At 34.0% G+C, this 26,793-nt stretch overlaps 1 protein-coding gene across 15 annotated transcripts in view; it reads left to right on the top strand.

The window, feature by feature from the left end:
• Positions 1–26,793, top strand: part of LOC129359565 (neurexin-1a) — a 245,119-nt gene that overhangs the window by 11,653 nt on the left and 206,673 nt on the right. For 9 of the 15 annotated variants that reach the window (XM_055029224.1, XM_055029237.1, XM_055029231.1 and 6 more), the window contains exons 3-6: positions 9,250–9,267; positions 11,142–11,171; positions 11,863–11,874; positions 12,379–12,426. In XM_055029224.1, coding sequence (XP_054885199.1) covers positions 9,250–9,267; positions 11,142–11,171; positions 11,863–11,874; positions 12,379–12,426 — 108 coding nt within the window. The remainder of the gene's footprint in view (positions 1–9,249; positions 9,268–11,141; positions 11,172–11,862; positions 11,875–12,378; positions 12,427–26,793) is intronic. The other 6 variants (XM_055029238.1, XM_055029233.1, XM_055029232.1 and 3 more) reach the window with 4 other exon arrangements.

The following is a 26,793-nucleotide window of genomic DNA, read 5'->3' as shown; positions in this document are numbered from 1 at the left end:
TGCTGGATTGGCATCAAGGGAATATGGTGGCCTGAAAAACACACCATAGCCTTTATTGTGGTACTCTACCAATCTGTGGCCAATATATTGCAGCTGATCATGTCTGTCTATGCACCTATAAACATTTATAATGTGTGTACATATTTATATGTGTGTTTACATATACACACATATAAATAACTATATATTTAAAAAAAAACAAAAAAACAAAAGGCCTAGATTCCTGGCAAGCCGGAATCTAGGCCTCACTTCCTCCAAATGATTGGAGGAAGTGAGTAACAGAATTCTTGATTATCAATCATGTTCATTTTCTATAGACAAATTAACATGGAGCATTGGGTTTTAGCAGTGAGTGGTGCTTTCTGAGTGCTCCTCTAGATTTCAGTTCATTTATAAGTACATCTCTACAAGAATACTTGATTTAACAAATTAGTATTCAGTAGCTTTGCCCTTGTTCACATATGAATTTAACTACTGAGATACTGTGTGGAAGAAGATGAATTATTAATGTGAATGAATGCTCCTGTTTCAAGTATGCCTGTCATGTCATAAACCATGTGATTCCACTGTATATCTAAAAGATGGATCTTCTGCAGCTTTACTCAGAAAAAAAAAGTAGATTAATAGTATCCATCCATCCATTCATTCATTCATCCATTCATTCATTCATTCATTGATTTTCTAGGGGTATCTTTGAGTCCATAAACACATATTACAATTAAATGATTGGAGGAATTTTCTCAGATGACTTTAATTTTGTTATAAATAAGCAACTGATAATCAAAGGAAATTTCTTTAACACACTTTTGTCAACTTTTTAAAACATTATTTCTGGCAAACAATAACACCTCTGTCTCAGTCAGACACAGAAAAATACTGAAATCAACAATCTAAATATATTGTTTGCTTTATCTGAGATAAAGCAAAAGTGTATTGGTCTTTTCTGATGAATCAACACAAAATTCCTTTTTATGACAAGGAACAGAAATGCCCATTTTTAATGCATAACATATTTAATGTACATCCTCATATTCTATCCTGCTCTATTCTACTCTGCTGCACATAGTGTTATAAAGCCCAAAAGTTTAATTTTGGTTTCATCTGACTAGAGCACTTTTTTCATAGGTTGGCTAATCCTCCTGCATGATATGTTTAAAACTGCAAATAGAACTTGTTATGCTTTTCACTCAATTAGTCAACTAGTAGACTCTACAACTAAACCATGCCAGAGTCCTGAGAATGAAGTCTGTTTATCAACAGGGAGACCTTTGAACATAGTCATTTGCTGTGGATATTATATAAAATCAAAAACAGTGAAAAGTCCTAAAATAATGTTTTTCAAATTATTTGAAAACATTTTTGAAAAGTAAGTGGATATACTTTTGACTACATATTCAAGATATTAGAATATGCACTCCAAATAATTTTCTTTTTCATTTAAAAGTACCATTTGAAAATAACCTTTAAGCGGGTATGTATTTCCAGAAGCCCACATTTTAAGAACATATTGCTTTTTTTTCTATATGTGGAATAATATTCAAAATTTTCCCAAATTAAATGTTTTTTTCATAAGCTGTGAACCAAAAATTAGCTGAGTTAACAGAAATAGGCCAAAACATACCTACCTGTCTACAAGTAATCTATATAATGTTTCATTTGGTAAATTAAGTTACTTAAACAAATTAACTTTTAAATATTAGAATTATGAGCCCATTTATGTTGGTTTGTCACAAAACATAAAACAAAATTATATTTGCGGTTGTAGTTTGACAATATTTCAAAATGTAGCAATACATTTGTGAACAGTGCGAGTATTTTTTCCCTTCATATGTTTTTTGACCTCTACAAAGCAGAGGCTAACATGTTGAGGGTGTTTACCCTGAAGGAGAATTATACTGTCCTTCTTGCTTATTTTTTCTGCAAATGAAATCAAAATTTTGCTTTGCCTCAAATGACACTGTTAATTTAACACATGATATATTTTTATTTATTTATTTTTCACATGGTTTTTTTATGTATAATGGGTGAAGATGTAGATTAATGGTAACAGTGCTTAAAGCTTAGATGCATTAATGCTCAGTATGCCTTATTGCTGTATTTTTTTAGGTTAAGCTCAAGAGCCACTATTCAGATAGGGATTTGTTAGACGTCAACAGTATGAGAAGTGGGAACTCATTTTCTTAAGGAAGTCCAATACATATACTGGCTTAAATAGCCACCATTTTGCATTTTGTAACAAGTTGGAAATATGCTGAGCCTACACTTACAAACTTTCCACTTGCATTGATTTCTTAATGCCATCTTTCACTGCTAATACCCGTCACAAAAGAGATTGACTCCACAATGGTAATACTATCCTAGATATTGTCAATCCTGGGATTAAGGTTATTATAACTTCTGTTTAAGCTGCTCTGATTATCCTCTTGGATCACTCCAACCCGTACGTAAGATGTAAAAGAATGGAGAGCACATCTGCTCACACAATCCTCTCTAAAGGCTCTGTCTCTTTGGAGATATCTGGATTGGAATAGAATGTCCACACACCATCTGTCCTGAGAGCCTGTTAGTAGCTGAATAATAAGAGTAATTAAATCACAATCACTGATGTTACTTGAGTACAAAATAGAGCTGGACATGAAATGTGTAATGCAATGTAAATGAATAGATTGAGCACAAACTAAAACATTTCTTGCTTTTTTAGGTTTTATTTAAAAGCTCTCTTTTAATATAGACCCATTGCTAAAGAGAACAAATGTGTATCTGTGCACCCTAAAGGGCATTTTTATATTCTTTATAGCAGTGAGCCATGCAGTGGATGTTTCACTTTTCTGTACATAATCAACTGTGATTTGAGTGCAACAGAATAATGTTGCTGTTTAAAATGTTTTTCTGAGAAAACTACCTGTCACACTACGCAAACAGGTAGTTTTCTCATCAGAACATGAGCATGTTGTTTTGTCCTAAAAAAACATCAGTTCAAGTTAATGCTGCAGATCTTAGATGGTTAAAGAAAATAATGTACATGCAGACAACAGCTGAAGTCCAACACTATATAAACTTTGTTGAGACACTATATACACTTGGTTTAGACCATATCTGCTGATGTAGACATCAGCAGATATTTTGCACTAACAAAAATAAAACAAAAAAAGCTAAATCAAGTAAAATATAGCATTTTGTTATGTGAAAATCTCCATGTTGACATATTTTCTTCAGGCTCATGTCATCCTCTATTGGAGTAGCAGGAATTGGGGAACATTCCCATCCCTCAGACACGTACTTTCCCTTACATCCTGGGGCAAAATATTTTTTTCAACTGTTTATTTTTTTGTGCTTTGATGTTTAACTTCTCAAAAAAATAATTCTCCTTTAAATTACAATAGACAAACAGAAAAACTATATTTCCAAAACACATTTACTCTCTTGTTTCTTCTTTGTATAGTGCTTGCCTTCTGTTAGCTTTCTGTAACTGGGTTTTTTTTATCAGTAAAATGGTAAATTGTTCATTTTTAAATCCTTGAATTTTCCTTTTGGACACTGTCCTGTTTGGCAAGGCCATTTCCACTGGGCAGATTTCCTAAAAAGCTCATTCAACGACAAACATGGTCTGAAGGCGTAAAAGCTCCAGGAGTGACTGAATAATTAGAAGTGGAGTTGAAATTATTGAGAGTATAATTATTCACAGCTGTGGTTGCTATCAGTTTCTATCAGAATGGCTGGTCACTCAGTCCATGCATGCACTTCCTCTCTTATTCTTTTTTCTGTTGCTTCAATTACATAATTGAGCAATGGTGAACTGTTCATGCTATGAACTCCCCTTTGCAGATGCATTAGGTTAGTGGTATAAAGGGATGAGCACCCACTCATTAGCCTTGATTTTGTCCAAGTTGTAATTTAACAACTAATTGATGCTTAGTAGCTTCTGTGCTAGTCCTCCAGATTTTCAATCAAAACATCTGGTGCCACTGTTTAAATTAAAATTTTGGTTGATAGGAATTGGGCTGTGTTGTAACATACAAATGTACAATCATTGTAATTATTTACAAATGAAACCCACATGCTGAAACTTGGGCAATTCTTGTAAAAAACTCACTTTGTTGCGTTCCCATCCCCTTTTATTTATTTCTTTTTTACATTTCTATAATTTCCCAAACATTGAAATAAAATATCGCATATCGATATTGAATATTTGTAAAACCTTAAGAAAAAAACTTTTTAATTTTTACCGAGTTAAGTTGTGAATCTGTTTCTTCTATGATCTCAGGCCAACTTTAAATATCTGACCCTTCAGAGGATTTTTCTATTAAATTTGTTATTTATAACCTATTTTAATTTATTAACAGCTGGGACAAAATTTTAACTGTTCATTATAAACCAAACCATTGCCTACATTTCCAAAGAAGCATTTTTGAAACCAAAACTGATATTTTAATTTCTACATTAAATAATTTCAGCTTTGTTTCTGCATTTATACATTTACAATTTTTATACAGATTTTGTGGAATGGACCAACTTCTTTAGATGGCATGATTCTTTGGTTATCAAACAATTAACTATGTTGCTCTGTCAATGGTTAGAAAATTACCATTATCACTAGAAAATTTAGAAATAATAGAGTTTAGTCCTGCATGAGAATAAATTGTGATATCACCATTGATTATTATGGACTATTCATTTTGGTTGTAATATTCTGTATAACTCAGTTTTAGAAAAAACATTGATGGAATTCTACTACTACTACTGCTTGGACGATGAAGTTTGTGTTTGACTATTTTGAATATTTGGAATATTTAGGAAGCAATTGGGTGTTGTTAAGATACAGTAAAAACATTATTGCAAGAGCTATCTCAGCTTTCAGTTTGGATTAAATGTTGTTTAGAATAGCCTCTTCTGTTTGTTTTCTTCGCTACCCAAAATAAATGATTCAGAAAATGAGTATAATTCCAGTGCAAGAGAAGACAGCTCGTCAGTGCTTATGACATTAACACTATTCAACTAGAAAATATATTACAACATTATAGAGAAAAACAGAGAAAAGGAATTATATATATAGCTGTGTGTGGTGTCTAGTGAATGTCACGCATGCTTCTTCAGCCAGATACATTGAGACACACAAGACATACTTGCATCTGTTTGTGTGTGGCGATGGCATTTTGAGGGTAGCTTGAATGATGTATCGTAGTGGACTAAACATGTCCAGTTTTTTTGTTTGTTTGTTTGTCTTTTTGTCTTTTCTTTTTTGTATACTGTATATACTGTCACTTTGGCTTTGAACAGTTGTCACAGTTGGGGCCTCACAGTCAGGGAGGGTCAAGATTGTTTTTTGTCACTATTATGTCTGCATGAGGGAAAGCTAAAATAAAATCAATTTATAGGTTAATTTTCCCACCTGTGTGTCTGTATGTGTTTTTCTTGGAGAAATTGTACACCAGATGTTTCATTCAGTGAGGCTTTAAGTTCGTATTGTAATTATATTCCTTGAGCCATAGACTGCTCTGTGTGCATAACATAACAGCGTAAGACTATCAGAGACACAGATTGTTTGATAGACAGTTGAGTGCATTTTGGTGTAGAGTTACCAGCACAATAGCACTAGGATCACTTTGTGAAGGGGATTAAATGGATTTACAACTGTGGATTAGAATGTAACCAGCTGGGTACATTTGTGAAAAAAATGGAAGTGCATTTGTGTGTGTATGGGTGTGTGTGTATGTGAAAGAGAGATAGAGATGAGTGATGGTGACTTGCTTTAATGGATCCTGTGAGGTGATACTGCTATTAAGGAAAAGCTTCTTTCGCACTTAAAATCACCAAATGAAACCTCGTTCTATGTGGCCCCTAGGGGTTGTTTGAATTTCATCTCATAAGATCCAGTAGGGAAAATAAGTGCTAAGGAGCAATAATATGTTAAGAATTTTTCTTAGTAAGTAAATGTATAGAGGGGCTATTGATATGCAGTTCATGCCATGTCAGCAACAACTCGTGTTTCATAAGTATAATTTATTTGTTAATGCATGTAAGACAGAAGAAAAATACTTGAGAAATAGAGTTGCTAAAATTTATGAGTATTTAAAAAACAATCTTTTCCCTCTCTGCTAATCAATATCATACGGTTTAACTCAAGCTGCTGAACTTTGAAAAGGTTTCTCAGTACTAAGATATCACACATGAAGCATCTTATGATATGTAAAAGAAAGCTCTTCCCCAAGGCCGAATTTATATTTGTAAAACATACTGATAGCACTGTTTACAGATTTATTACTAAACTTCTGAATCTGGAAAAAAAATAGTCTGGCCAAGTGAGATGCCTACTAAATTCTTTGGAAGTCATTGCAAACATACTTAGAGAAAGAAAGATCCTGCAAAATTCTATGAGAATGTCAAATATGTATTCACCTTATCTTGTTACACAAAATTGTTCTAATTTGTGATCATTTTTATAAATGAATCTTACTGCCGAAGTAAAATTTATGTCAATAGATTACATATACATTTCTTTACCAAAAAATCAGTTTTGTGTTAAACATACTGAACACAAATAACAAAAATAGTTGCAATCATTTGCCTAATAACACCAAGAAAGTAGCTTATTTCCAGTGGCTTCACTTTTGCTAACTAAACACATTCATTTTTGTCCTATGGAGGTTAAGAATCATTCTAAGATAATGTTCTCTGATCTGTTTAAATGTAGAGGCCATAAATATTGTATGTCTCCAAAGCTATAATTAGATAGGATCAATAATTAATAGCTTCTAATTTAAGCTGAAAAAAGGAAGGGAATCAGTATAATAATATCATGCTAATCTCACTGGCGTGTAAAAATCATCTAAACTTCTAAAACATTCCCACACAGGCCATTAACAGAACTAAAATACATAGCCTAAATATGTCTCACATCAAAGACTAGTTACATTTTATAAAAATGGATGAAGTATGTGATGTAGCTAATGTTTCAGTGCCTTTGACATGATCAAATGTTTTTATTTATTGATGTTTTTCACCTTTTCTTTTTTTGGTCATTGGCATCTGCCAGCCTCATGCTTGCTTTGTCTGAATGCCTTTGATTTCAGCCGTGTGCTTTTCATAATGGAATTGGAAATAAAAGAGATCAAATAGTTTGCATATTTATTTGACAGCAGTATTTCTTAAGAGACCTGTTTTATATTGAACACTTCCTGTAAGTACACACAGTCTTATTCATCTGACTTTCTCGCATACGACGTCTTCTGGCTGGTGGTTTAAATATGCATTTGTTTTCCAAAAATCTTAGATAGGTGAGGCAGTATACTGTATTTCCAAGAAAATTGTGAAATTTTATTAATACAGACAACACCTTTAGAGAGAATATAAACACACTTGAATTTTCTTTACATAACTGGTGCTGTCATGTATCTTATCCAACTAATAGATGTTGACTTTTGTACATTACCACAACCTTTGGTAAATTTATGTGTGGTCTCTGACTTGGAAAGGGAACCAAAAGGTATGGTAAGTTTTGGGTCAAAGTAAAAAATGCTTAACTTGGAGCAAGAAACCATTTTGGAGAGGTAGGAATTTAAATTGTGGTCAAAACTGGGATCCTGATGGCATGGTTAAAAACTGGGCCAATGACAAGAACTATTATTTTGAGTAATTATAAATGTTGCATGCAAAACACCATTTTCTTGTTGTTTTTGTCATGTTTATACCTACACCTGGATATCTTTAAATTTGGTTGTAATATATAGCCTGACTAAGAACCACTCTTTGAGTATATTTTTCCCGTTTTGAGAGGCAATAAATGTTTGCTGTTACACATTCTTTTTCTTATTTGTACATGTTTGAACTCAATTTTTTTTTTCAAATTAATATATATTCCCTCAGGTGGCATGTTGTGTCCCTCACCGATTTGCCAACAGTTTATCAATATGTATTTATCTCTATTTCCTTTATCAGAGTAACATATTTCACAGTGACTTTCTTTCTGCTGTAAAACTCACCTTATTGCCAAAATTATTATAGAAGCAATGACATTTAGGAGCCAATCTTTTGTATAACTGGATGCACTCACTACTCTTTGTTAGTGAATAGTAATTAACTGAAAATGCCTTCAAAAGATCTCACTGCCTGTTGTGAAACTTTAAAGGTTTTACATATACAGCCAATTCCATTTGTTTATATTATTTTCATTTGCTGTGAATTTCATTACATAAGACAGCTTTTCATCTAAGAAAAAAAAAACAAAAACATTTATGATGATTATTTTGAGGCAGTAGAGATTAAATTATCTTTAAAGTGAAGCAGCCTCAAGTTGTGTTGCTTTCCTCCGCTTTGCCTAACCGTGCTTTGTGATCAATACTGGTTCTTTGATTATTGAAATGTGAAGCCAGTTTTAAGATTTAGGTAAAAAATTTTACTTTTTGCTTTTTTGTAAACAGTCAAATCACACTATTTTAGATGTGTCTGTTATTCTCGGACATGCATAAGCTTACTAGGCCACAGCTTGCTGCCCCAACGATCAGGAGATGGTCCCTCCGAGGAGTTCATTAAGAATGAACTGAGTTTTGAATTTGCTTCAAGATTTTTTAACATGTAACTTACTAAATAAATACGAAGTTTTAGATTTATTTATAAAAATAAATCTAAATCGACTGGAATTAATAGTTTTATTGGATGTGATAATTTATTGAGTTGAAACATGTTTTTAGAGAAACCTAATAAATGAGTCAATAATTTTTTATCCTCTCTTAAAAACACAGCTGAATACTTTGCCTAAGTTTTTCCTCTGTAGCATTTATATTTACAAGCTGTAAATCGAACACAACAGCATCTTTACAATTTATGACGAGCTTACACTTTCTAAACGATTGTGTACAAGCTATTTTTTATTTAATAATGTAATGTAACTCATAAAAGTCAGTCATCTAGCGATTTAAAAATGGAAATAAAACTTAATTCCAGCTTATTTTTTGAGTGCAATATCAAGCTCTGTTAAATGGTTGACAGCTGCTTTTGATACCTGAATTCCTAGTGAATTCACATAAAATTAAGGTGTTTTGGTCCTATATTACCTTCTAAGTTACCAAAAATGGGGCTACCATAAAGAGCAGGTGAACATAAATTTGTATTTTCTGTTGAGATGTTGCAATAGGCCACTTGCATGTGATGTTTATTGCCTTGCATGGTGACAACATGCAATGGCCAGTTCGAGCCTGCATGCTGCTTAATGAATATCTCCCTCTCTCTCTCTTTGCCTGCCTATGCCTCCAGAAGACAACAATACCAAAGGTGGGTATTTTCATCCTGGGGACTAATTCCATCTAAAGTCTATCAAATGGATGTTAGAGAATGTTTTGTCTTGGTGATGGTATCGATGTAACTTGAGTGGTAAGTGTGGTTTGTCATCTTTTAACATTGTTTTCATTTAATTATTTTCTATTAATAGAAATTTACTTCCAGTCATGATAACAACAAAATTAATTCATTTATTAATAAGTCAGTCGATTTTCAAAAATACTCATGCCTCTAACAAAGTTTTTAGGAAAACTTTTATTGACTTCAACATTAACATAAAAACAATATCTCTATTCAGAAATAATCAATTCTGAAGTCAATGTATAAAATAAAATTCAATTAAATTTAAAAAAACAGCAAAAAAATCTCCTGATTCATTTTTGTCTGTATCTGTTTTATTTTTCTTTTTAAAGTCAAGGCTAGATAACGTTTCAAATTTCCCATATAATTAAAGCAACACAATGTAGTTCTTATTCCGATTAGTACCTTAAATATATATAAAATGGCAATAGTTCCGAAAACTCTAAAATATCACAAAAGCAACCAATCAGTAAAAAACCTCCTTAAAGAATCATTCAACACTGTATAGTTATGTTCATTGAAATATTAATGGATGAATTCCTTACAGCAAGCATAATACTTTCATCAGGCTTATTTAAAACAAGTAAATGCAGATTTTAACTTATATTGTTCATTGAATTTATTCAGCAGTTTTGGATATGAGGATCATTAAGACTAAAATGACAAAGCTTAAAATACCATCTGAATGCAAAGCATGTTGCAGCAAATGCAAATGTTGTCAACATTAACTCTAAATCATAAAGAGGGAGGTGTTATGGGGAAAGGAGAATAAAGACAAAACTATTGCTCTGAGGTCTAAAGTCCAATTGGAAGATGAAAAGTCATTTTACATTTCTTTTGAAAACTAATGTACCACAGTTTAGAGGAAGAGTGAATAGCCACAGAATCCAAGCTGCTTGTGGTCCAGTAAGACTTTTCTGGGCAGTGATAATTTGAGAAGCTATTTCACCTGCTTGTGATGATGCATTGTGTTTATGAAGTGCAAAGTCAATCCTCCAAAATGGAATTTTGGAGGACTTCACTGTTGCCTTTGCTAACAAGCTTCATGTGGAGGCAGAATTTGTCTTTTCAGCAAAACTTACCAACGACCCACACTGACAGAGTACCAAGATTTGGTTTAAGAACCATGGTATAATTGTACTTGTGACCAGAAAACTGATCTGACGTAAACCCCATTGAGAATTTTTAGAACCAAGATGAACAATGTATTTAACACATCTTTTGAAAGAACCTGGGCATCCACAAGCTTAACTCCATGTCAAACTGCATCCATGCAGTTATTAAGTCAACAGTATTAACAATCTAAGTATTATGAGCATATGGTGTACAGTGGATAGAAATAACTTTCAGGTGTTTGCCCATTTTTAATGGATTTCTTTAATATTCTGATTATCAGAGAATCTAAATTTTGGTTTTCACATTGTAAGCCATTGTTCCACAGAGTGTAATAAATGTATGTTTTCTACTGAAGTAAATGTCTGTTTTTGACTTTATAGTTATTTTAATTTACTGAGATGAACCTGCATATAGGTCAGCGTGACTTTAGCTTTCTGAACGATGCATAGTAAGTTGCTGATGATGCATTGCAACCTTTCTGAGTTGCCTTAATGCTCATCAGACTAACCCTGTTTGTGTGTCCTCCACTTGATCTCTTTCCTGCTTTTCCCTTATCCCAACACTCCTCAAGTAACAGACATCTACTGTCAAGGAGATGCCTGCATGTTGGTGTCACACAGTTTCCCATGATCCCTTGTTCTCTGCTGACTGTACTCTTATTTTCCTTTAAGGTCTGGCACACCTGATGATGGGCGACCAAGGTATGGGCTATGTTCCTTTTTCCTGTCATGCCTCCATTGTTCCTGCTCCTGTTGTGCTTAGAAATTTGTGAGCCACTAACTCCTGGGCAGGCTTGAAGCTTCTGATATGGGCTGCTGTCTACCCATTTTTGATCAATGGCTTTGTTTTTTGCTTGTGATGTTTTCCATCTGACTTTTTCATAGGTGATCTAGCTTTACTTTGAAGTTTGTGTTTTCTATAGTTTTGACTTTTTTATATATATTGTTTTTTTTAATTATTAAAATTTAGTATATTTTTGTGACATATGGGTAGTTGTACTGAAGGACAACTTGCATTAACCTTGTTTGGGTTTTGTGAAAATAGCTTACTGCTCTTTCAGAACTAATCCTCATCTGCCCTCACTTCAGTAATGCATGTTGAGAGTATCTGCAGAGACAATTGTCCATTCTGTCTTCGTTTTTCCATTTTTGCAGTTCTGCATATTGCCATGGCACAGCAGAGCAGCGATGTAGCTTTTTGCTTTCACTTTTCATAGCAGCATCCTATTTCCCCCCCTATATTTGCACATATTTGCAGCCATCAAGCCTCTCTATTTCCCTGTCCACTGTCCTCCTATTTTGTCAGGACACTTACTGGTGTCTCCTCTCCCTTTGTTCTTCCTCTTTGTCTGGAACCTGCTTTCTTCATGGAACATTTCATCAAATCTCATAGGTAAAAGTAAAGGTATTTTAACTATTTGAATTCACTGAACTTTTTCTGGCATTATATGCTTTTGTTGAATGATATATATATATATATAATATATATATATATATATATATATATATATATATATATATATATATATATAATATATATATATATATATATATATAAATAAACACATATGACTTGGATTTTTAAAAACTGCTTTTCAACTAATTAATTAGAGGGTTTCAAGGTAGGTGCTGCTTAAATTCATATGCTCAAGCTGTGTCGCTTTCACCTTTTTTTTCCCTTTTTATTGCATGAGTCATGCAGACTCATATAAATGTAAGCCCCACAGTTGCTGCCCTAGTTCTTGTGCACAACTTGCACCCAGGGGAAACTACACTGCTTTTGTTTAAATTATGGGTTTTGAGGTTGATCATAGTGTTGTGGGCCTCCCATCCTGGCTGTGATCCTCACCTCTTCTCTCTGTGGGGTAAGTGGACTTCTGATTTTTTCCTATTTGACTCTCCTCCTTAGGGCAGAGAGGGGAGACTTGGCTTGTAAGGTCCCTACTGAGCATACAAGGTAAAATTTCACTTCTTCTGTTTTTTTTGCAATAAACTCTGATTTAGGAAGTTCACTTGTGTTAAGAGACTGTAATGTTTTGTCAATACATGTGAAAAGCTAATTGTGAATTAACAATTTCCATATAACTAATTAATAATGGACAATGTGGCATTTAACAATCAATTTTCATTACTTTGACTGTAATCTCTAGCTTACTTTTGCTTTTAAATCAAATGTTCTGTTTTAGGATAAAGTCTAAATATTTGTTCTTAACAGCAACTATTAGGTTGCACTAAATGTTCTCTACAACCATGTTCTTGTGAAGCTTCATTCAAGCAGGTAAGTTTTCAAACTGACCAGTGTGAGAAATATTTTGAAGAAAAATATTTTTGTCACAGCGTATGGTTTCTGCGCCTGTCTGTGGATTGCAAAGTTTGCAATTGCATCTTTTCACTGTTGGAAGTAATAGGGACATTTTCAAGTGGTCAGATACTGTTTGTGAGTAAAGGTAAAATTTTATATGTGTAGCTTAAACTGTAAATCTCCATGTACTGTCAAGCAACATTTTCCCCTCCACACTGACATTAGAACAATGTTTTCCTGTTTTAGGACATTTGGTATCAACATTTTTTCTATTTGCAAAATGTCAGTATCTTTATTAAAATTCAGAAGCTTAGGTAATTATAGTTGCCTTTTAAAATATTTTGGATAAACTTCCACAACCATCTCATGGTCCTTTTCAATCCAAACATTTTATTTAGCTAAAGTCTTGATTATTGAGACAGCCTCTGCCTTTGTTGTCGCTAAGTCACTTTGTAACTTAACGAAATTGCCACCTTTCAGCCAATGTCATAGAGGTTTGTTTTCACTGTGGATGTTGTTCTCTTACTCGTTTTAGCCAGGATTCTCACAGTCTTTTGCATTTGATGTGGGATTGATACACATTAATTCATTCATCTCTGAGACATAGAACCCATCCGTTTTCTCAAATGTGCAATGGGCCAAGATTCAATCTCATGCTGTTCGTACTCGCATGTAATTTTTTGAAAAAGTTTGAAAAGATCAACATGGCATCGCTAAAAGTCTTGAAGCCATAAGAATAAACTAGACTTGAAGAGGTCCAAATTTTTTTCCGTCCTGGTCTTTTTTGGAGATTCCCTAATGTCACTCCATAACGAGCTTAGTGTATTTGTCCTTGAATTTGAATAATTCTATTAAAATAATCCAAAAAGTCATCGTCATACACAAAAAAAATCCTGCATTTGTCAACCACAAATGACCTACAACAGGAAAAACGTTAATTATACAAATGTTTCTTGTTACTTTTCTGTAAATATGTTATTCTTTCTGCTATATTACCATACTAATATCTTCCTGTTGGTCCTCCCTAAGGATATGTTTGGACCTTATTTACTGGTAATTCAAAGCAAGTCATGCAAAACCCATATAGCCCATATATATGGAATGAGGAAGCCATAAATGAATTTCAAAGCTGTGCAATAAATGAGACTTCAAGCATAATATTTGCCCACATGCATACACACATAAGCACATTGTCTTCTCAGGGGCCTGAAATATATTCAACTGCTTTACTTATACAAGCCACAGTTACAGCTTTTGTAATTTGCCTTAAGCTCATTCTCCAACTAAGATTTTAGAATTATGGTATGGGGATTATATGCACATACACAAATGTGAAAACTGGAATGAAATCCATTTGCAACATCTTCCAAGGTAAGTGTCACTCTCAGTTCTTTAGTCTTCATGCTTATTGCTTAGAAAATTGATGCAGACAATTGGTATTCTGATATACTGTCTGACAAATGTGATTTTTTATTTTTTTTGCCTGGAAATGAAAAAAACGAATTCTGTGGGTGGCTTTTGAAATGCAGTTTTTTTGCTGTTCTTCCAAGTTTTTACAAACCCTGTAGTCTATTTGTCATTGATTTGCAGGTCAAAACTGGTCCTACATTTATATTCTGTGAATGAAACATTGTATTTAACAGCAATGGCAGTTAATGCTTGCGACTCAAATGTTCTTGCAAGCAAAACTAAGATCTGGCAATGTCCAGCTCAGATTATGTAACCTACTGTTTGATACAGCACTTGTGTCATTTATGATAATTATCTACATTGCTTAAGGAGTCCATTAGTAAGATTTGAATCATCTTCCAATAATGTGCTGTAAAGCTTAGGTATTCACAGCTCTGTATCAACACCACGCTTGGCTGTGGCAGAAGGAAAGCCGCAGGGAAGGAGTCAAATAATGCTGAGGAGACACAAATCTGCCATACTCGGCCCACTGCTTCTAATTTGGGGCTTGGTAAGATGCCCCCTGTGTTTTACAGTGTAAAAACCCTGCTCATTCTTTGTAAATGTACTGTTTGGTCATATACACAAATCCCCACATGCGTGGTAAAATTGGAGAGTGGACAGAGCTTGTATTCATTGTCTCCTTTATGCTTGTGAGAATATTGTGTTTTATGTAGGTCCTCGGTGAGATTCTCCTGTGTGATGTTAACCACTTGGTTTGGTTTATCCTCTCTGTGAGGGCTGGTCCTTTGAGCATGGGCTTTTTGTGTGTATCTGGTGGTTTTAGCTGGTTTACCAATATTGTTTACCTAAAACCTTGTTCCCATCCAGCACCGCATAACAGTGAGTGCAGAGGGATAAGTTGTAATACCTTTGGCACATAAATCATTTGGGTATTTAATTCCTGTCATTGCAATGTGCAGCTTAAGATGAACTGCACACTGTGCAGACAGGCTTACAGGTACTACGAGGCTATTTCTAAATGAATGGATTTCCTAATGTAATTGCTTTCACTTTCTAAAGATGGAAATTGTTATATTTGTCACCGAGGACATCAAAGGTGATCAGATTTGTTCATATTTCTGTGCATAATATTTAAAGTTTTATTAGATTAATTTGATATTTGTAAAGCATTTTTGCAGGGCTTGCTTGTATTGTATAATGGTTATTTACCAGAGTCTTAGTCAGTTCAGTTCAATCTTACACATAGCTCCAATTCACAACAAATATAATCTTGAGATACTTTACAAAAAAATCATTTTAATTCAATCATACATACATTCCAATTGATCCTAGTTATCAAACGATATATTAAGCTCTGTTCATTTTTCAAAGTAGTTTAAAAGGTTAATGACTGAGGATGCTTAGAAGTCACTTAGCTTTCTGTAGCAGCAGCAGAAACTCGCTTGTAATGTTTTAATTAACTGAGTGTCACAGATTGATAGATGTTCACAAAAGCTTTCAGATGGTAGTTATATGCTATATACAGTATACATACATTAGCTGTTATGGTTAATGGAATATCAAATTATTAAGTGTTACAATGAATATTTCTCATGTTCTCACATATAAAATTCACCTGTGGTTTGGATATAGTCATTTTTTAATACATTTTGACATAAACAACATGTTTTAAGTGTCTATTATATAGCTTTAATATGATAATGATTCAGAGAAACCTCCATCACTAATGTTTAAATATGCTGGAAAATTAACCGGACAATTGAGAATATGAATTCAGATAATCAACCAAGACATCAGATTCTGAAAGTATCTGATACCAAAGACATCAGTTTGATTTAGTTTTAGAGTTTTAATATAATCCATTACATGCATCTCTAACCTGGAGGGGAAACCTATGTTGTAAGCAGGTATGTTTGTGTTTGTACCTTCTTACAACATAGTACTTATGGTGGGATTCAGCACAGATCAGTGAGCATGTGACACTGGAGTCAGGTCAGTGAAAATCATTGAAAGATCTTCACAGGTAGGATTTTATCACTCGGTTCAAAACAAGCACTGCACAATTATGTATCACATATTTATTTAGTTTGTAACAATAACCGAAAAAGTGAAGTATTTTAAAGATATCAACACTTAGTATTTTGAAAATCAAAACTGTTCATAGTTAGTTATATGTTTCAATTGTTTTTAAAGTACGCAGCAACACTCACTGAGATTTTTGCAAGAAACACTTCTGCAAAAAAGAAAAGGAACAATCCATTTTTTGGTGTTTGGAACCTAAAAGAAAGATTTTACAGATCAGTATAGAATATTACAGCCTAAGTTTGACTGGTCCATGTATTGTGGAATCTGTGCTTATCTATTTCTGAAGCAGTCCTAAAATCTTTCCATGTTTCAAAAAAAACAATTTAAATTCGATAGATCTAAAACTGTGTTGCTAGGTCTAGTGTAGATTTCATCAGTCCAAGTATTTTAGATTTTGAATTGTAATTAAATGCAGTCCAGACTCTTCCAAATCATGTCAAACAAACCTGTTTGAAAGCAGATTTAAATTTTACATTCATTAGCTTCTGATGTCAGTCCCTGTATTTCCACAGTGCTTAAAAATGATTTGTATCTCACCTGAATATTTGATGCCAAACGTGGGCCACTGTGGGACTGTGGGCATTCCTCATTATAAAATTGATTCCCACAAATACAGTTTTAATAATGCATGGCAATGCACGATTATTTCAGAAGCTAATTATTCAGTCTTCTTCTGAAGGCCACATGCAGGGTTAACACCTTTATATAAGTGGTCATCCACACACTCATTATGTGAAATATCACTGGAAGACCAATGTGAGAAAATGATGGAACGTTTTTAACAAAATATCTCTTCAGTGGTCTATGAACAGCACAATGTAGTTGTTATAGAACTTTAGTCAAATAGTTTGACGAAGGCTCTTTGACAATATTCCATTTAAACCCATCGGTCACAACAGAACTAAGAAATTAATTTCACTTTCAAGGACTCCAAAAGACTTACTGATTAAATTTTCAGATATTGTTGAAAGTTTACACTGTTTAGATAATACTGATGCTGCATCACATTTTACAAGTAAATTATCATCTTTAAAGATGATGTGCACAACAGGAATAATCCATGCCCAATTTTGTATGGGTATGACCAGTTCATGGGAAAAGAGGATGATCTCCCCTTTCACCAGTCATGTGGTACTCTGTTTCCACCTGCAAAGTTTATGATGAAGGGACAGCTGTCTCTTTGATGTACCCTTTAAAACTTATGAGGTTCTGACACAAGATGAGAAACTGCTGGTCCTCTTGGAAGACAACAATAATTTCACAGTAGAAGCAAAGATGAGAAAGAAATACACAGAGACTGACGTAAAATAGATCAATGAGCACATGAGAGGTGTAGTCCTTCATGACCTAAACACCTCTAGAATCATGATCAGGTTCAAGAAGTGGTGGTGGACTAAGTTTATTACTGTGTGACAGTGTGACTGACAGATTTTCAATAACATAAATGAAGGCCTTTACTATAGAGTTTATCTTTATGATCTTTGTTAATGGAATAACATAACACTACAACTGACCGAAGTTATATAAGCACTCAAATTTACCCTGGTCTAGAATATACAGATAGTCAAATTTGTACTTTACAGAGCAAATGTTGCACTGAAGTAATGCTGTGGAATGATATATTTTAAAAAAATGAAAAAAAAAAATTCACATTTTATGATCTTTTCTATTTGGAAATAGCACTTTTAGCTCATCTTAAGAACACCATATTATCCCACCTGTCACAATTGTGAGCAATCATAAAACACACTTTTTCATATATTTTTCTACAATTTTTTAAGTTATTTCCCCTTTATTAGTTAAAAGGCCCATGCATGAATCTGATTTTAATATTTTCATGTCTGGGAAAAATTTGGGATTAAATGGGTTAAACCCATGTAAACCTCCAACAGTTATGGAAGACAAACGTTTACAACGTCTCTATATTGTTTTTCTAGCAAAGTCATCAATTCGCTCAAGGATGAGTAACAGCAGCATGTCCCAGCAGCAGCCCTTAGGCTTATGTTGCCTCCAGCAAATGATGCTAGCAAGATTATGACATCAGTATTGGTTTCCCTTTGAACAAAACATGAACTCATTTAAGGATGTTGTGGAAATGAATGAGTCCAAGGATAAACCTAATTTTCAGAACTAAAAAGCAGTATGATGGTTATCTTCCAGATTTTAACTTTATTTAGGAATTTTGAAGTCAATTTTCCTTAAAGAACTGTCAATAATTTACTTCAAGACAACAGTTATGAAAAGCTACAGTTGAATTGGTTCCTTTTGGTGCTTGTGTTTCACTCTGTGTCAAAAGAATGATTTTGATACATTTACTGTGATTGATTGAATTGTATTTGGTATTAATGTTTTATTCTAGATTGAGGGATTTTTCTCCAGTTTCTATTCATCTCTTCATAGATATATTTTATATTTTTTATTACTGAATGAGATACCTTCATACATTTCGTCATATAAGCATGCATACTCAATGACTAGATAGATTCACAGATAGACTTTGTTAATCAAGACTGCCCATGTATGGGAATAAAATATGTCTAAATATTTTGGAGTTGTTTTGATATTTAGGCAACGTCATGTACCATCTGTACCTGAATGCAGCATGTGTAGTTGTTGGGAAATTCTCTCTTATCAACAGAAATTTCTTCAAGTTTGATTTTATACAGGTGCCCATATGGGCTAAGGCTGATTTTTCTCCAGTAGCAGTAATCTTTACATTTAGCATGACCTTGTCCCAGGTGAGTAGCTCGGTTAAGTGGAGCGAGACCTGAGTGTCTTATTGCTGTTGAAAATTGTGCACACTAGCAAAGTTTATGTTCGAGCCACCTTCCTTTCTCAACTACACCTGCATGAGAAATTTAAATGATCCGAATTAGTAAGAGCTGTAAGTGCACTCTTTCTAAAATTATGTTACACTGCGTACTTGGTTATGCAGATACTGTAATCCTTCTGCATGTGTTCAGGTATAAAACAACACTGTTTTTGTATAGCCAACTGGGCAGTCAGTACTAGTTGTTTTCTCAACAGACAGTGAGTGAGTGAGAGAATATCTATATCCCATTTAAACCCAAATTTTTCCCCGGCATGAAAATATTAAAATCACAAGGCATTGATAGCCCTTTGAACTAATCAAGGGGAAATCATTTTAAAAATTGTGGAAAAATATATGAAAAAGTGTGATCGGTTACAATTGTGTCAGGTGGGATAATATGGTGTTCTTACTAAGATGAGCTAAAAGTGCTGTTTCCAATTAGAAAAGATCATAAAAAATTTACTGTTTTCTTTTTATTTCAATATATCTTGTCACAGCATTACTTTAGAACATTTGCTCTGTAAATTACAAATTTGACTATCTGTATACGCTAAACCAAGGTAAATTTGAGTGCTTGAGTATTTATGCATACTTATATTGAACTTCAGTCAGTTGTAGGGTTATGTTATCACATTAACCAAAAATCTTTGTTTTATGTTTATTCAAACAAACATCGCTAACCTCTTCTTTGGGAGGTTGGTGGCAGTCTTCCTCTTGCAAAGGTGCAACCAAGATATAAACAGCTCTGGTCATATGATAATTTACTCAAAACATGTGATACTGCATAAGTATTATCCAAACACTCTAAACATTCAATATTTGCTGAATATTAACTGAAAATTTAATCAGAAACCTTTTTGGAGTCCTTGAAAATGAAATTAATTTTTTGGTTAGTATTGTGACCGGATAAAGGGTTGGGCAGTGGGGACCTGGTGTACAGATCAAGAAGTCAGCGAACAAGAAACAATATACGCATTTCATTTCCTCATCATCAGTACAAACCATATACAGTACAAGATATTGTATCTTGAAGCAGGGAGTAAATTCTGCCCAACAAACACAGATTAACACAAAAATGTGTTGAAATATTCAACATACGCAATGTGCTATAATGTTGTGTAAATTTTAAGACATTGTGTGTTAAAATTAACACAAAATGTGATTTAAAGGTGATGACACATTTTCTTTTGCGTTATTTTTTTAACACATTTGTGAGTAGTGTAAAAATGGCTCTGTTATTCTGTCAATATTAAATGTTTAGTTTTAAGTTTTTATAACTTAAAACTAAGTTTAAGTTATAAAAACTTTTTTTAAATTTTTTTTTTATCTGGACCGTTTCTAGGTGAATGAAGGAGAATGTTACTCATATTATAGTCATCCCTGTTTATAATCAGATCTTTTATTCATAGAGTATGGCATAAAAATCTCTACTAATGAGCACCAGCACACTTGTAATTAAATGAAATAACAATGAACTGTTGAAGCATGGCTTTCATGCCATTAGCCTGTAACCCACAAAACATATAATTTTAAAGTCCTACTGGGAATGTCCCCTTTTCACATTTAAAATACAAAACATGAAAATCTAATTGACCTTGTCCAGGCTAAATACAATTATGAATTCTGCCAAATTCAAGGGTGGGTTTGATATCAGAAAAATTAGAAAGGAAAGAAATGCTGCATAGTGGAGAGTCAGTGAGCCATGTCTATCACTGCTCTGTTGTTCTGATAGTAGCTCTGCTCAGCACCAAAAAGACATTTTATTCAGTGCTTGTCAATAACCCTAAATAGACAGGAAAACAGCATTTATCTCATTCATTTGATCAGATTTGCATTTAAATTAAAATTATTATAATGCTTAGAAGAACAGATGGTGCAAAAGACACTAGGGAAATGGTAATGGGAAAAATGTGAATTTATGCATGCTTGGGATGTAGACCACCTCAGTTATTTCTTTTAAACCTCTGTAAAACATTCAAACTTGCATTATGAAAGTCAAGTTAACTTGTTTCTTTGTTGGAGTAAACAGCACAAGTGTTAGGAAAACCAAGCAATAAGATTCTTTTCAGCAATTTATTCTTCCCTCTTGGTGCTTACTGATATTATGTACCCATTTACCATTTTAATTCCTGCAGTGCTTTGCTTCCCTGGTATTCTCAGCAACTGGTGTTTGTAGAAACCAAGGTAATTGTAGCTGATAGGTCACAGTGGCAGTTTTTATTGCAGCAAACATCAGTAAAGCGACTCCTTCGCAATGCAGAGTGAAAAAGGCCTGTAATTGCCTGGAGTGAGATTTGTGTATCTTGACATGGCAGATTGGCAAGTCTGCACTGAAGCTACACAGATTAGTGCATTACCACAGATTCTGCTCCTGAGGGGGAGGCAAGAAGACACACAGACACAGCGAAGGGCTTAATGCAGACAGAGAAAGGCATTTACGGACTAAGCACAAGGAAGTGGGCACAGAGAAGGAAGAGGGGCACCATTTGAAAAGAGGCAGTGTGACAAACTAAGATTATAAATCGAAGGCATGTGATTGCAATTTACACCCAGCAACATAAAGTAAAGATTGAATAAATGAAACATTTAAAGAATTACCTGGAGTTAGTTAAAAACAGAACTTTTACTTTTGAAGAAAAATACACCTCTATGTTTGGATCAAACATTATTTTTCATATGTCAGACTTGTCTGCTTAGGTTGCTGACAGATGTGTTTTGGCTCTTTGTGCAAACTTGACTACCAAAAAGACTGTAGTGTGCTATAAAATCATTGGCTGTTAAGAAAATACAAGAACACTTTTTGCTCATCAGTGGTTTTCCCAAAGAATGTCTCTTTATTTAATATTTATTGAAAATATGACAGGTATATAAATTTTTCCCCTAACCAAAGGAAAGAGGGAGAGTATAGAATAAAAATAAGGGATCAATATGAACAAGGCTCATCTGGCTCCCCAGGTGGAGTGGAAGGAGATCTGCTCCAGATCAATAATGCTGGTCGATGCCAGTGAGAGACTGCAGTGATGAAAAACTCCCTTTCTTGGTCTCCAGAAGGAAGTGGATGAATTGCAGCAGAAAATAGATTAAAGGTAGATACCTATACCTCAGCTGTGGCCTATGAAATGTATCCTTTACACATCCTTTTGTTTAGTTATTGCTCAGATTCAGGATTATAAATTATAGCCTCTTTATTGGACTTAAATGATGGAACGTTCCCAAGTGTTTTTTGATACACTGGATATACTTCAGACTATCATTTCTTTGTTTCAATTGTTATTTTGAAAAAAATAAAATAAAAAAAATAAAGTGTTGCCTTATGGACGAAATGTATGATCAAGCTACTGGCTTATTCATCCTCAAGAGGTTTGTTTTCTTCTCGGGCTGATTGTTCATTTATGACAATTCCACTGAAAGTCCTTTTCACCTCAAATATAGTATTATTAAAATACAATTTGTGTGCCATGTTTGAAATAACTCAAAATTTTATTGTATCAGATGATGCAAAGCAGCCCCAGAACATACCTGAACCTCGTCTGTGTAGGGACAATGTTTTATGTTTACATCTTTGAACGTAGAGCTGATGTGAATCTCCAGTTGTGTCTCATCTGTCCAAATTATTTTCTTCCTGAAGCTGTGTGGCTTCTCAATGTGCATTGTGGAAAATTCTAGTCTTGAGTTGCTCCGTCTTGCTTTTTAAAGCTTTGCTTTCCTCCTTGTTCCATTCTCATAAAGTCTATTTTGGCTCTACCAGTGAAGGATGGCGCGATCTGACACTGATGTACTTTGAATTTGGAGATCACGTTTAGTTTTTTTGGAGGTTGCTTTGAACTACTTGGTTACCATTCGCATTAATCTTCTTTTCAATTTCCCATAAATTTTCATCCTGCAGCCATGAATAGGGAGTTTGGCTAAGGTAACATGGGCATTAAACTGATAAATAATATGCACAATTGTAGTTACAAGAGCATTAATCTGCTCTGAGATGGTCCTCTGGCCATTATCGTCTTCTTAAACTACTGGTACAATTCTCTCCTTTTTTTCTTGTAGTCCATGCTCAATGTGGTACACGATGTTGCCAACTTAGTGACTTTTTAACCATTTATAGCAGGGGTCCCCAACGTCGGTCCTCAAGGCCTGGCATTCTGCATGTTTTAGTTGTCTCCTTGGTGGTAGTGACACCTTTTCAGAATGTCAATGTTCTTCTTTGGCCTCTAATGATCCAGGTGCATTAAATCAGGTAGAGAACTAAAACATGGTGGATGCCGGCCCTCGAGGACCGACTTTGGGGACCCCTGATATATAGCAAGTTTTCAGACCCCTCTAGCAACTTTTTTTAAGTGACTAGCAACAAATCTAGTGATGTTTTTTTTTTCTGTGTTATTGGAGACTTTGGCAACGGAAGTACAAACTTGGAGGCACCTGTAGCGCTAATTAGGAGATATGTTGGTTTAACATTTTCCTATGGTCATATTAGTTTCTGCCATAATTTTATTTTTTGGTTTATTTTTTAAAAAGAACATTTATAAAGCAATGCATTATTTTCATTAGTTAATTTTCAGAAAATGTGTTATATCTATTACTTTTTTCAGGTTCATATTATCTCAATGACCATTGGGGGTTCTTTGGTCACTAACAGAAGGGTAGCAACAATTTTGTCTGCATGTGTAGACGTTTTACAGCGATAAACATAAATCTGTTACTATTTAGGATCTCTTCTAATATCATTTTATTTAACTTAACGTAAATATGACAATTACCATTAGTAAGTGGTATACTGTATAACCTAAACGTTTGTAAAGTACCCACATAAAAACACCTTTGCTGTTGTCATTTGTAAGTAAATAACCTACACTAAACAAAAAGCATAAAACTAAGCTCAATTATTCTTTTATTTTTATTTATTTGACAAACTAAAAATAAAAGTGGAGTGCATCCTTCAGAGACCCACAGTGTGGAAATTGCAAGGCTTCCTGAGGAAAATTGAATAGTCCATTTCCAATTGAATGTGCCCTGGAAAATCCATGGAGGTCAGTTTCAATTTGTCCTGGAAGGTCTACACTGAAAGTCATTACACTCAAGACCAACATGTCTCAAGGGAAGGAACCATTCTTAAAGGGTAGACTTGTATTTCCTTTTTATACAAAAAACTTTTTCACTTTCTTTCTTGCAATTTCTTGTAAATAGATTGACAATTTTCTTCCTTATTTAGAGAAACGTGAACTGTTGATTTAAAAAAAGAAATTTGGTTATGACTACAATACCACACTTTCATTTGTGGAGCTACTCACTATAGCAGCTTTTCTTCCTGAGTACCTCGTCTTTGTACAACAAATTGCTCATCTCTCTTGTTTAATTATACGCAAAAGTGCCATATCTACTCTTCTCCAGCATGGTTCAGATTACAAGTGTCATGAATTTTAATGGGCGAACGGTGCTGCTATCAATCATTATAGTTTGCTCATGTTTGAGCTGTTAGCAAGTGACTTTTAGGCAAATGTTTCCTGACAGATAAACTCAAGATAATTTTCTCAGCATCTGCTGCATGACTTCATTTTTTATTCATCATGCGTTTAAGTATATGCGTGTGTTGTAATTAAAAATCACAGCAGCAGGTTCCTGTTAAAAAGCCATTTCCCAACACTAAGAAATTGTCTCGATGCTAATTAATAACCTGGACAGTGAAATGTTGTGTTATGTGGACATAAGAGCAAATTTTGCTTTATTGCTGCTGGTCACTAATGTCCTTTATTAGTTCTGCTTGCAGTAATATGAAATGGTGCTTAATCAAAATGTTCAGATAATACTATTTAATAAATTCAGTGAAAATGAAAGAAGCCAGGTCACATCCTGCAGTAAAAGGAATATGAATATAATTAGGAGCTAAATGTGTCTGCCTCTTTGCAAAAGTAAAAAAAGGCTTCACGAATTGGTTCACAAGTATCACTGTTTTTTTTTTTTTATGCCAGTCACACACTTTTATACGGAGACTGAATAATTTTTGATGCACTGTAGGACCATTCAAGATATTGTCAGTTGTTTAAGTAGGAAGCCAACTTCCAAAACTGTAGGTCTGTCTCCTTCTGCTTTTGGAAAAATATTTTTCTTTTACGTCAAGAAAACTCTTTTGCATCTTTGTAAGTTCCTTACCCTCCTACCTCATTCCCTGCCTTTTACTTTCGCCTTCACATTCTGTAAATCCCTTATGTTTTGCCTACATATCTGTATAGAGTAAGTTGGAAGCTGTATAGGCACGCGTGGTGAATACTAGCATCAGAGATTTTTGCTTTTAGTGGGGTTCTGTTCTCTTTTTGATTTGTGGATGAGATGATGAAGAGGATTATGAAGGTTTAACACCTGGTGTGTTGTACTCCAGCACATGACCTGTGTCTTTGACACAAATTTGAAGACTTTATTTTCTACAATATGTAGCAGATTTTAAAGTGAGAAAATAATGTTTAGCTGAAATAATCAGAAGGTAGGTCAGGCTAGAAATGTTTGTAGGTCAATTTGAAATGCTCCAATTATTTTTTTATGCAAAGATGAGTTGGTGTCTTCAGCCAGCATATTTATCGTGGGGCCTGAAACTGAATTATGGTGTTGTTTTGATATTGCTTTGAGTTTTGACTAGCACTTACAAAATGTTTATAGCTTAGATGATGATACCAAAAAAACAGGCCAAAAAAAAGTTTTTCTTCATGCTTTATAAAATTTATACTTTCAGTACTTTGCTTGGAATACATGGACTTCAAGAAAAATATTAAAGCTCAATGTTTGCAAAATGCATCCAGCAGAGTTATTAGTAATTGTAAATGGTGCTTCATATTTGTGAGTGAATTTGCTATCGAAGATTGTCGCTCTGTTTTCTGGAGGGTTTTTTTTATTTTATTTGAAGGTTCTGAACTTTTGCCTCACTCTATAATGCCAAAAGACATGGGGACATATTAACTGCATTGTGAACACAGTTATGGGACAGTGCTAAGTTACAAAAATTTTAGAAATTTGTTATATCAGCATCATATTTATAGAGATAATAGGAGTCAGTGAAAACTGTGTGTGCAACCAGCCCAAATTGTCGGGTTGCACTGCTTGAGAAACGCTGTAGTGGAATGGCTTAGCAAAACTACTGCATGCTGCAACAGAGCCCAACTCAGAAATTTTATAGGCTCATATTTCTGCTGCAAAACTGAAACAATTAGTACTTTCATTTTCCAAATGATTACAATCGATGTAATTGATAAGAAAGGCACAATAGTAAACAAGCCTCTCACACCTGTGAGTGTGTGGTTGCCATGTCATTCTAGATCTGTAAACAGGAATAGATTAATGGAGTGGATCCATAAAGACATAATTTATTTAATTTTAAGCTGTTTGTCTTGAGAAAATGAGAACAACGTCCTATTTCCATCACAGTTTGGGGCTTGATTGGAGCTGAAAAGTGGTAAATACTTTTACTTTTCAATACCTATGGCCAAAAGCTATCAAAAAGAATAAAAGCCTTTGTGATAAATAAATAAAAAGTAAGATTAATTGCAATAATTGGCAATCAGGCGAATAAAAATAAGAATGGAGACTTCTATTTAAAACTATATCATAATTATGCTTTGGATTCCAATATGCATTTTAAACTAAATGTGACAACAGATCGCTTGATACAATTTACTATGCATGCATTGGAAGAGAAATTGTAAATAGTGTATTCGCTAGCTGTCGCTGCT

This window comes from Poeciliopsis prolifica, unplaced genomic scaffold (genome assembly GCF_027474105.1).
Source record: "Poeciliopsis prolifica strain line A6 unplaced genomic scaffold, Auburn_PproV2 SCAFFOLD005, whole genome shotgun sequence".
Taxonomy (NCBI): Eukaryota; Metazoa; Chordata; class Actinopteri; order Cyprinodontiformes; family Poeciliidae; genus Poeciliopsis; species Poeciliopsis prolifica.
This window is presented reverse-complemented; position numbering and strand designations above follow the sequence as displayed.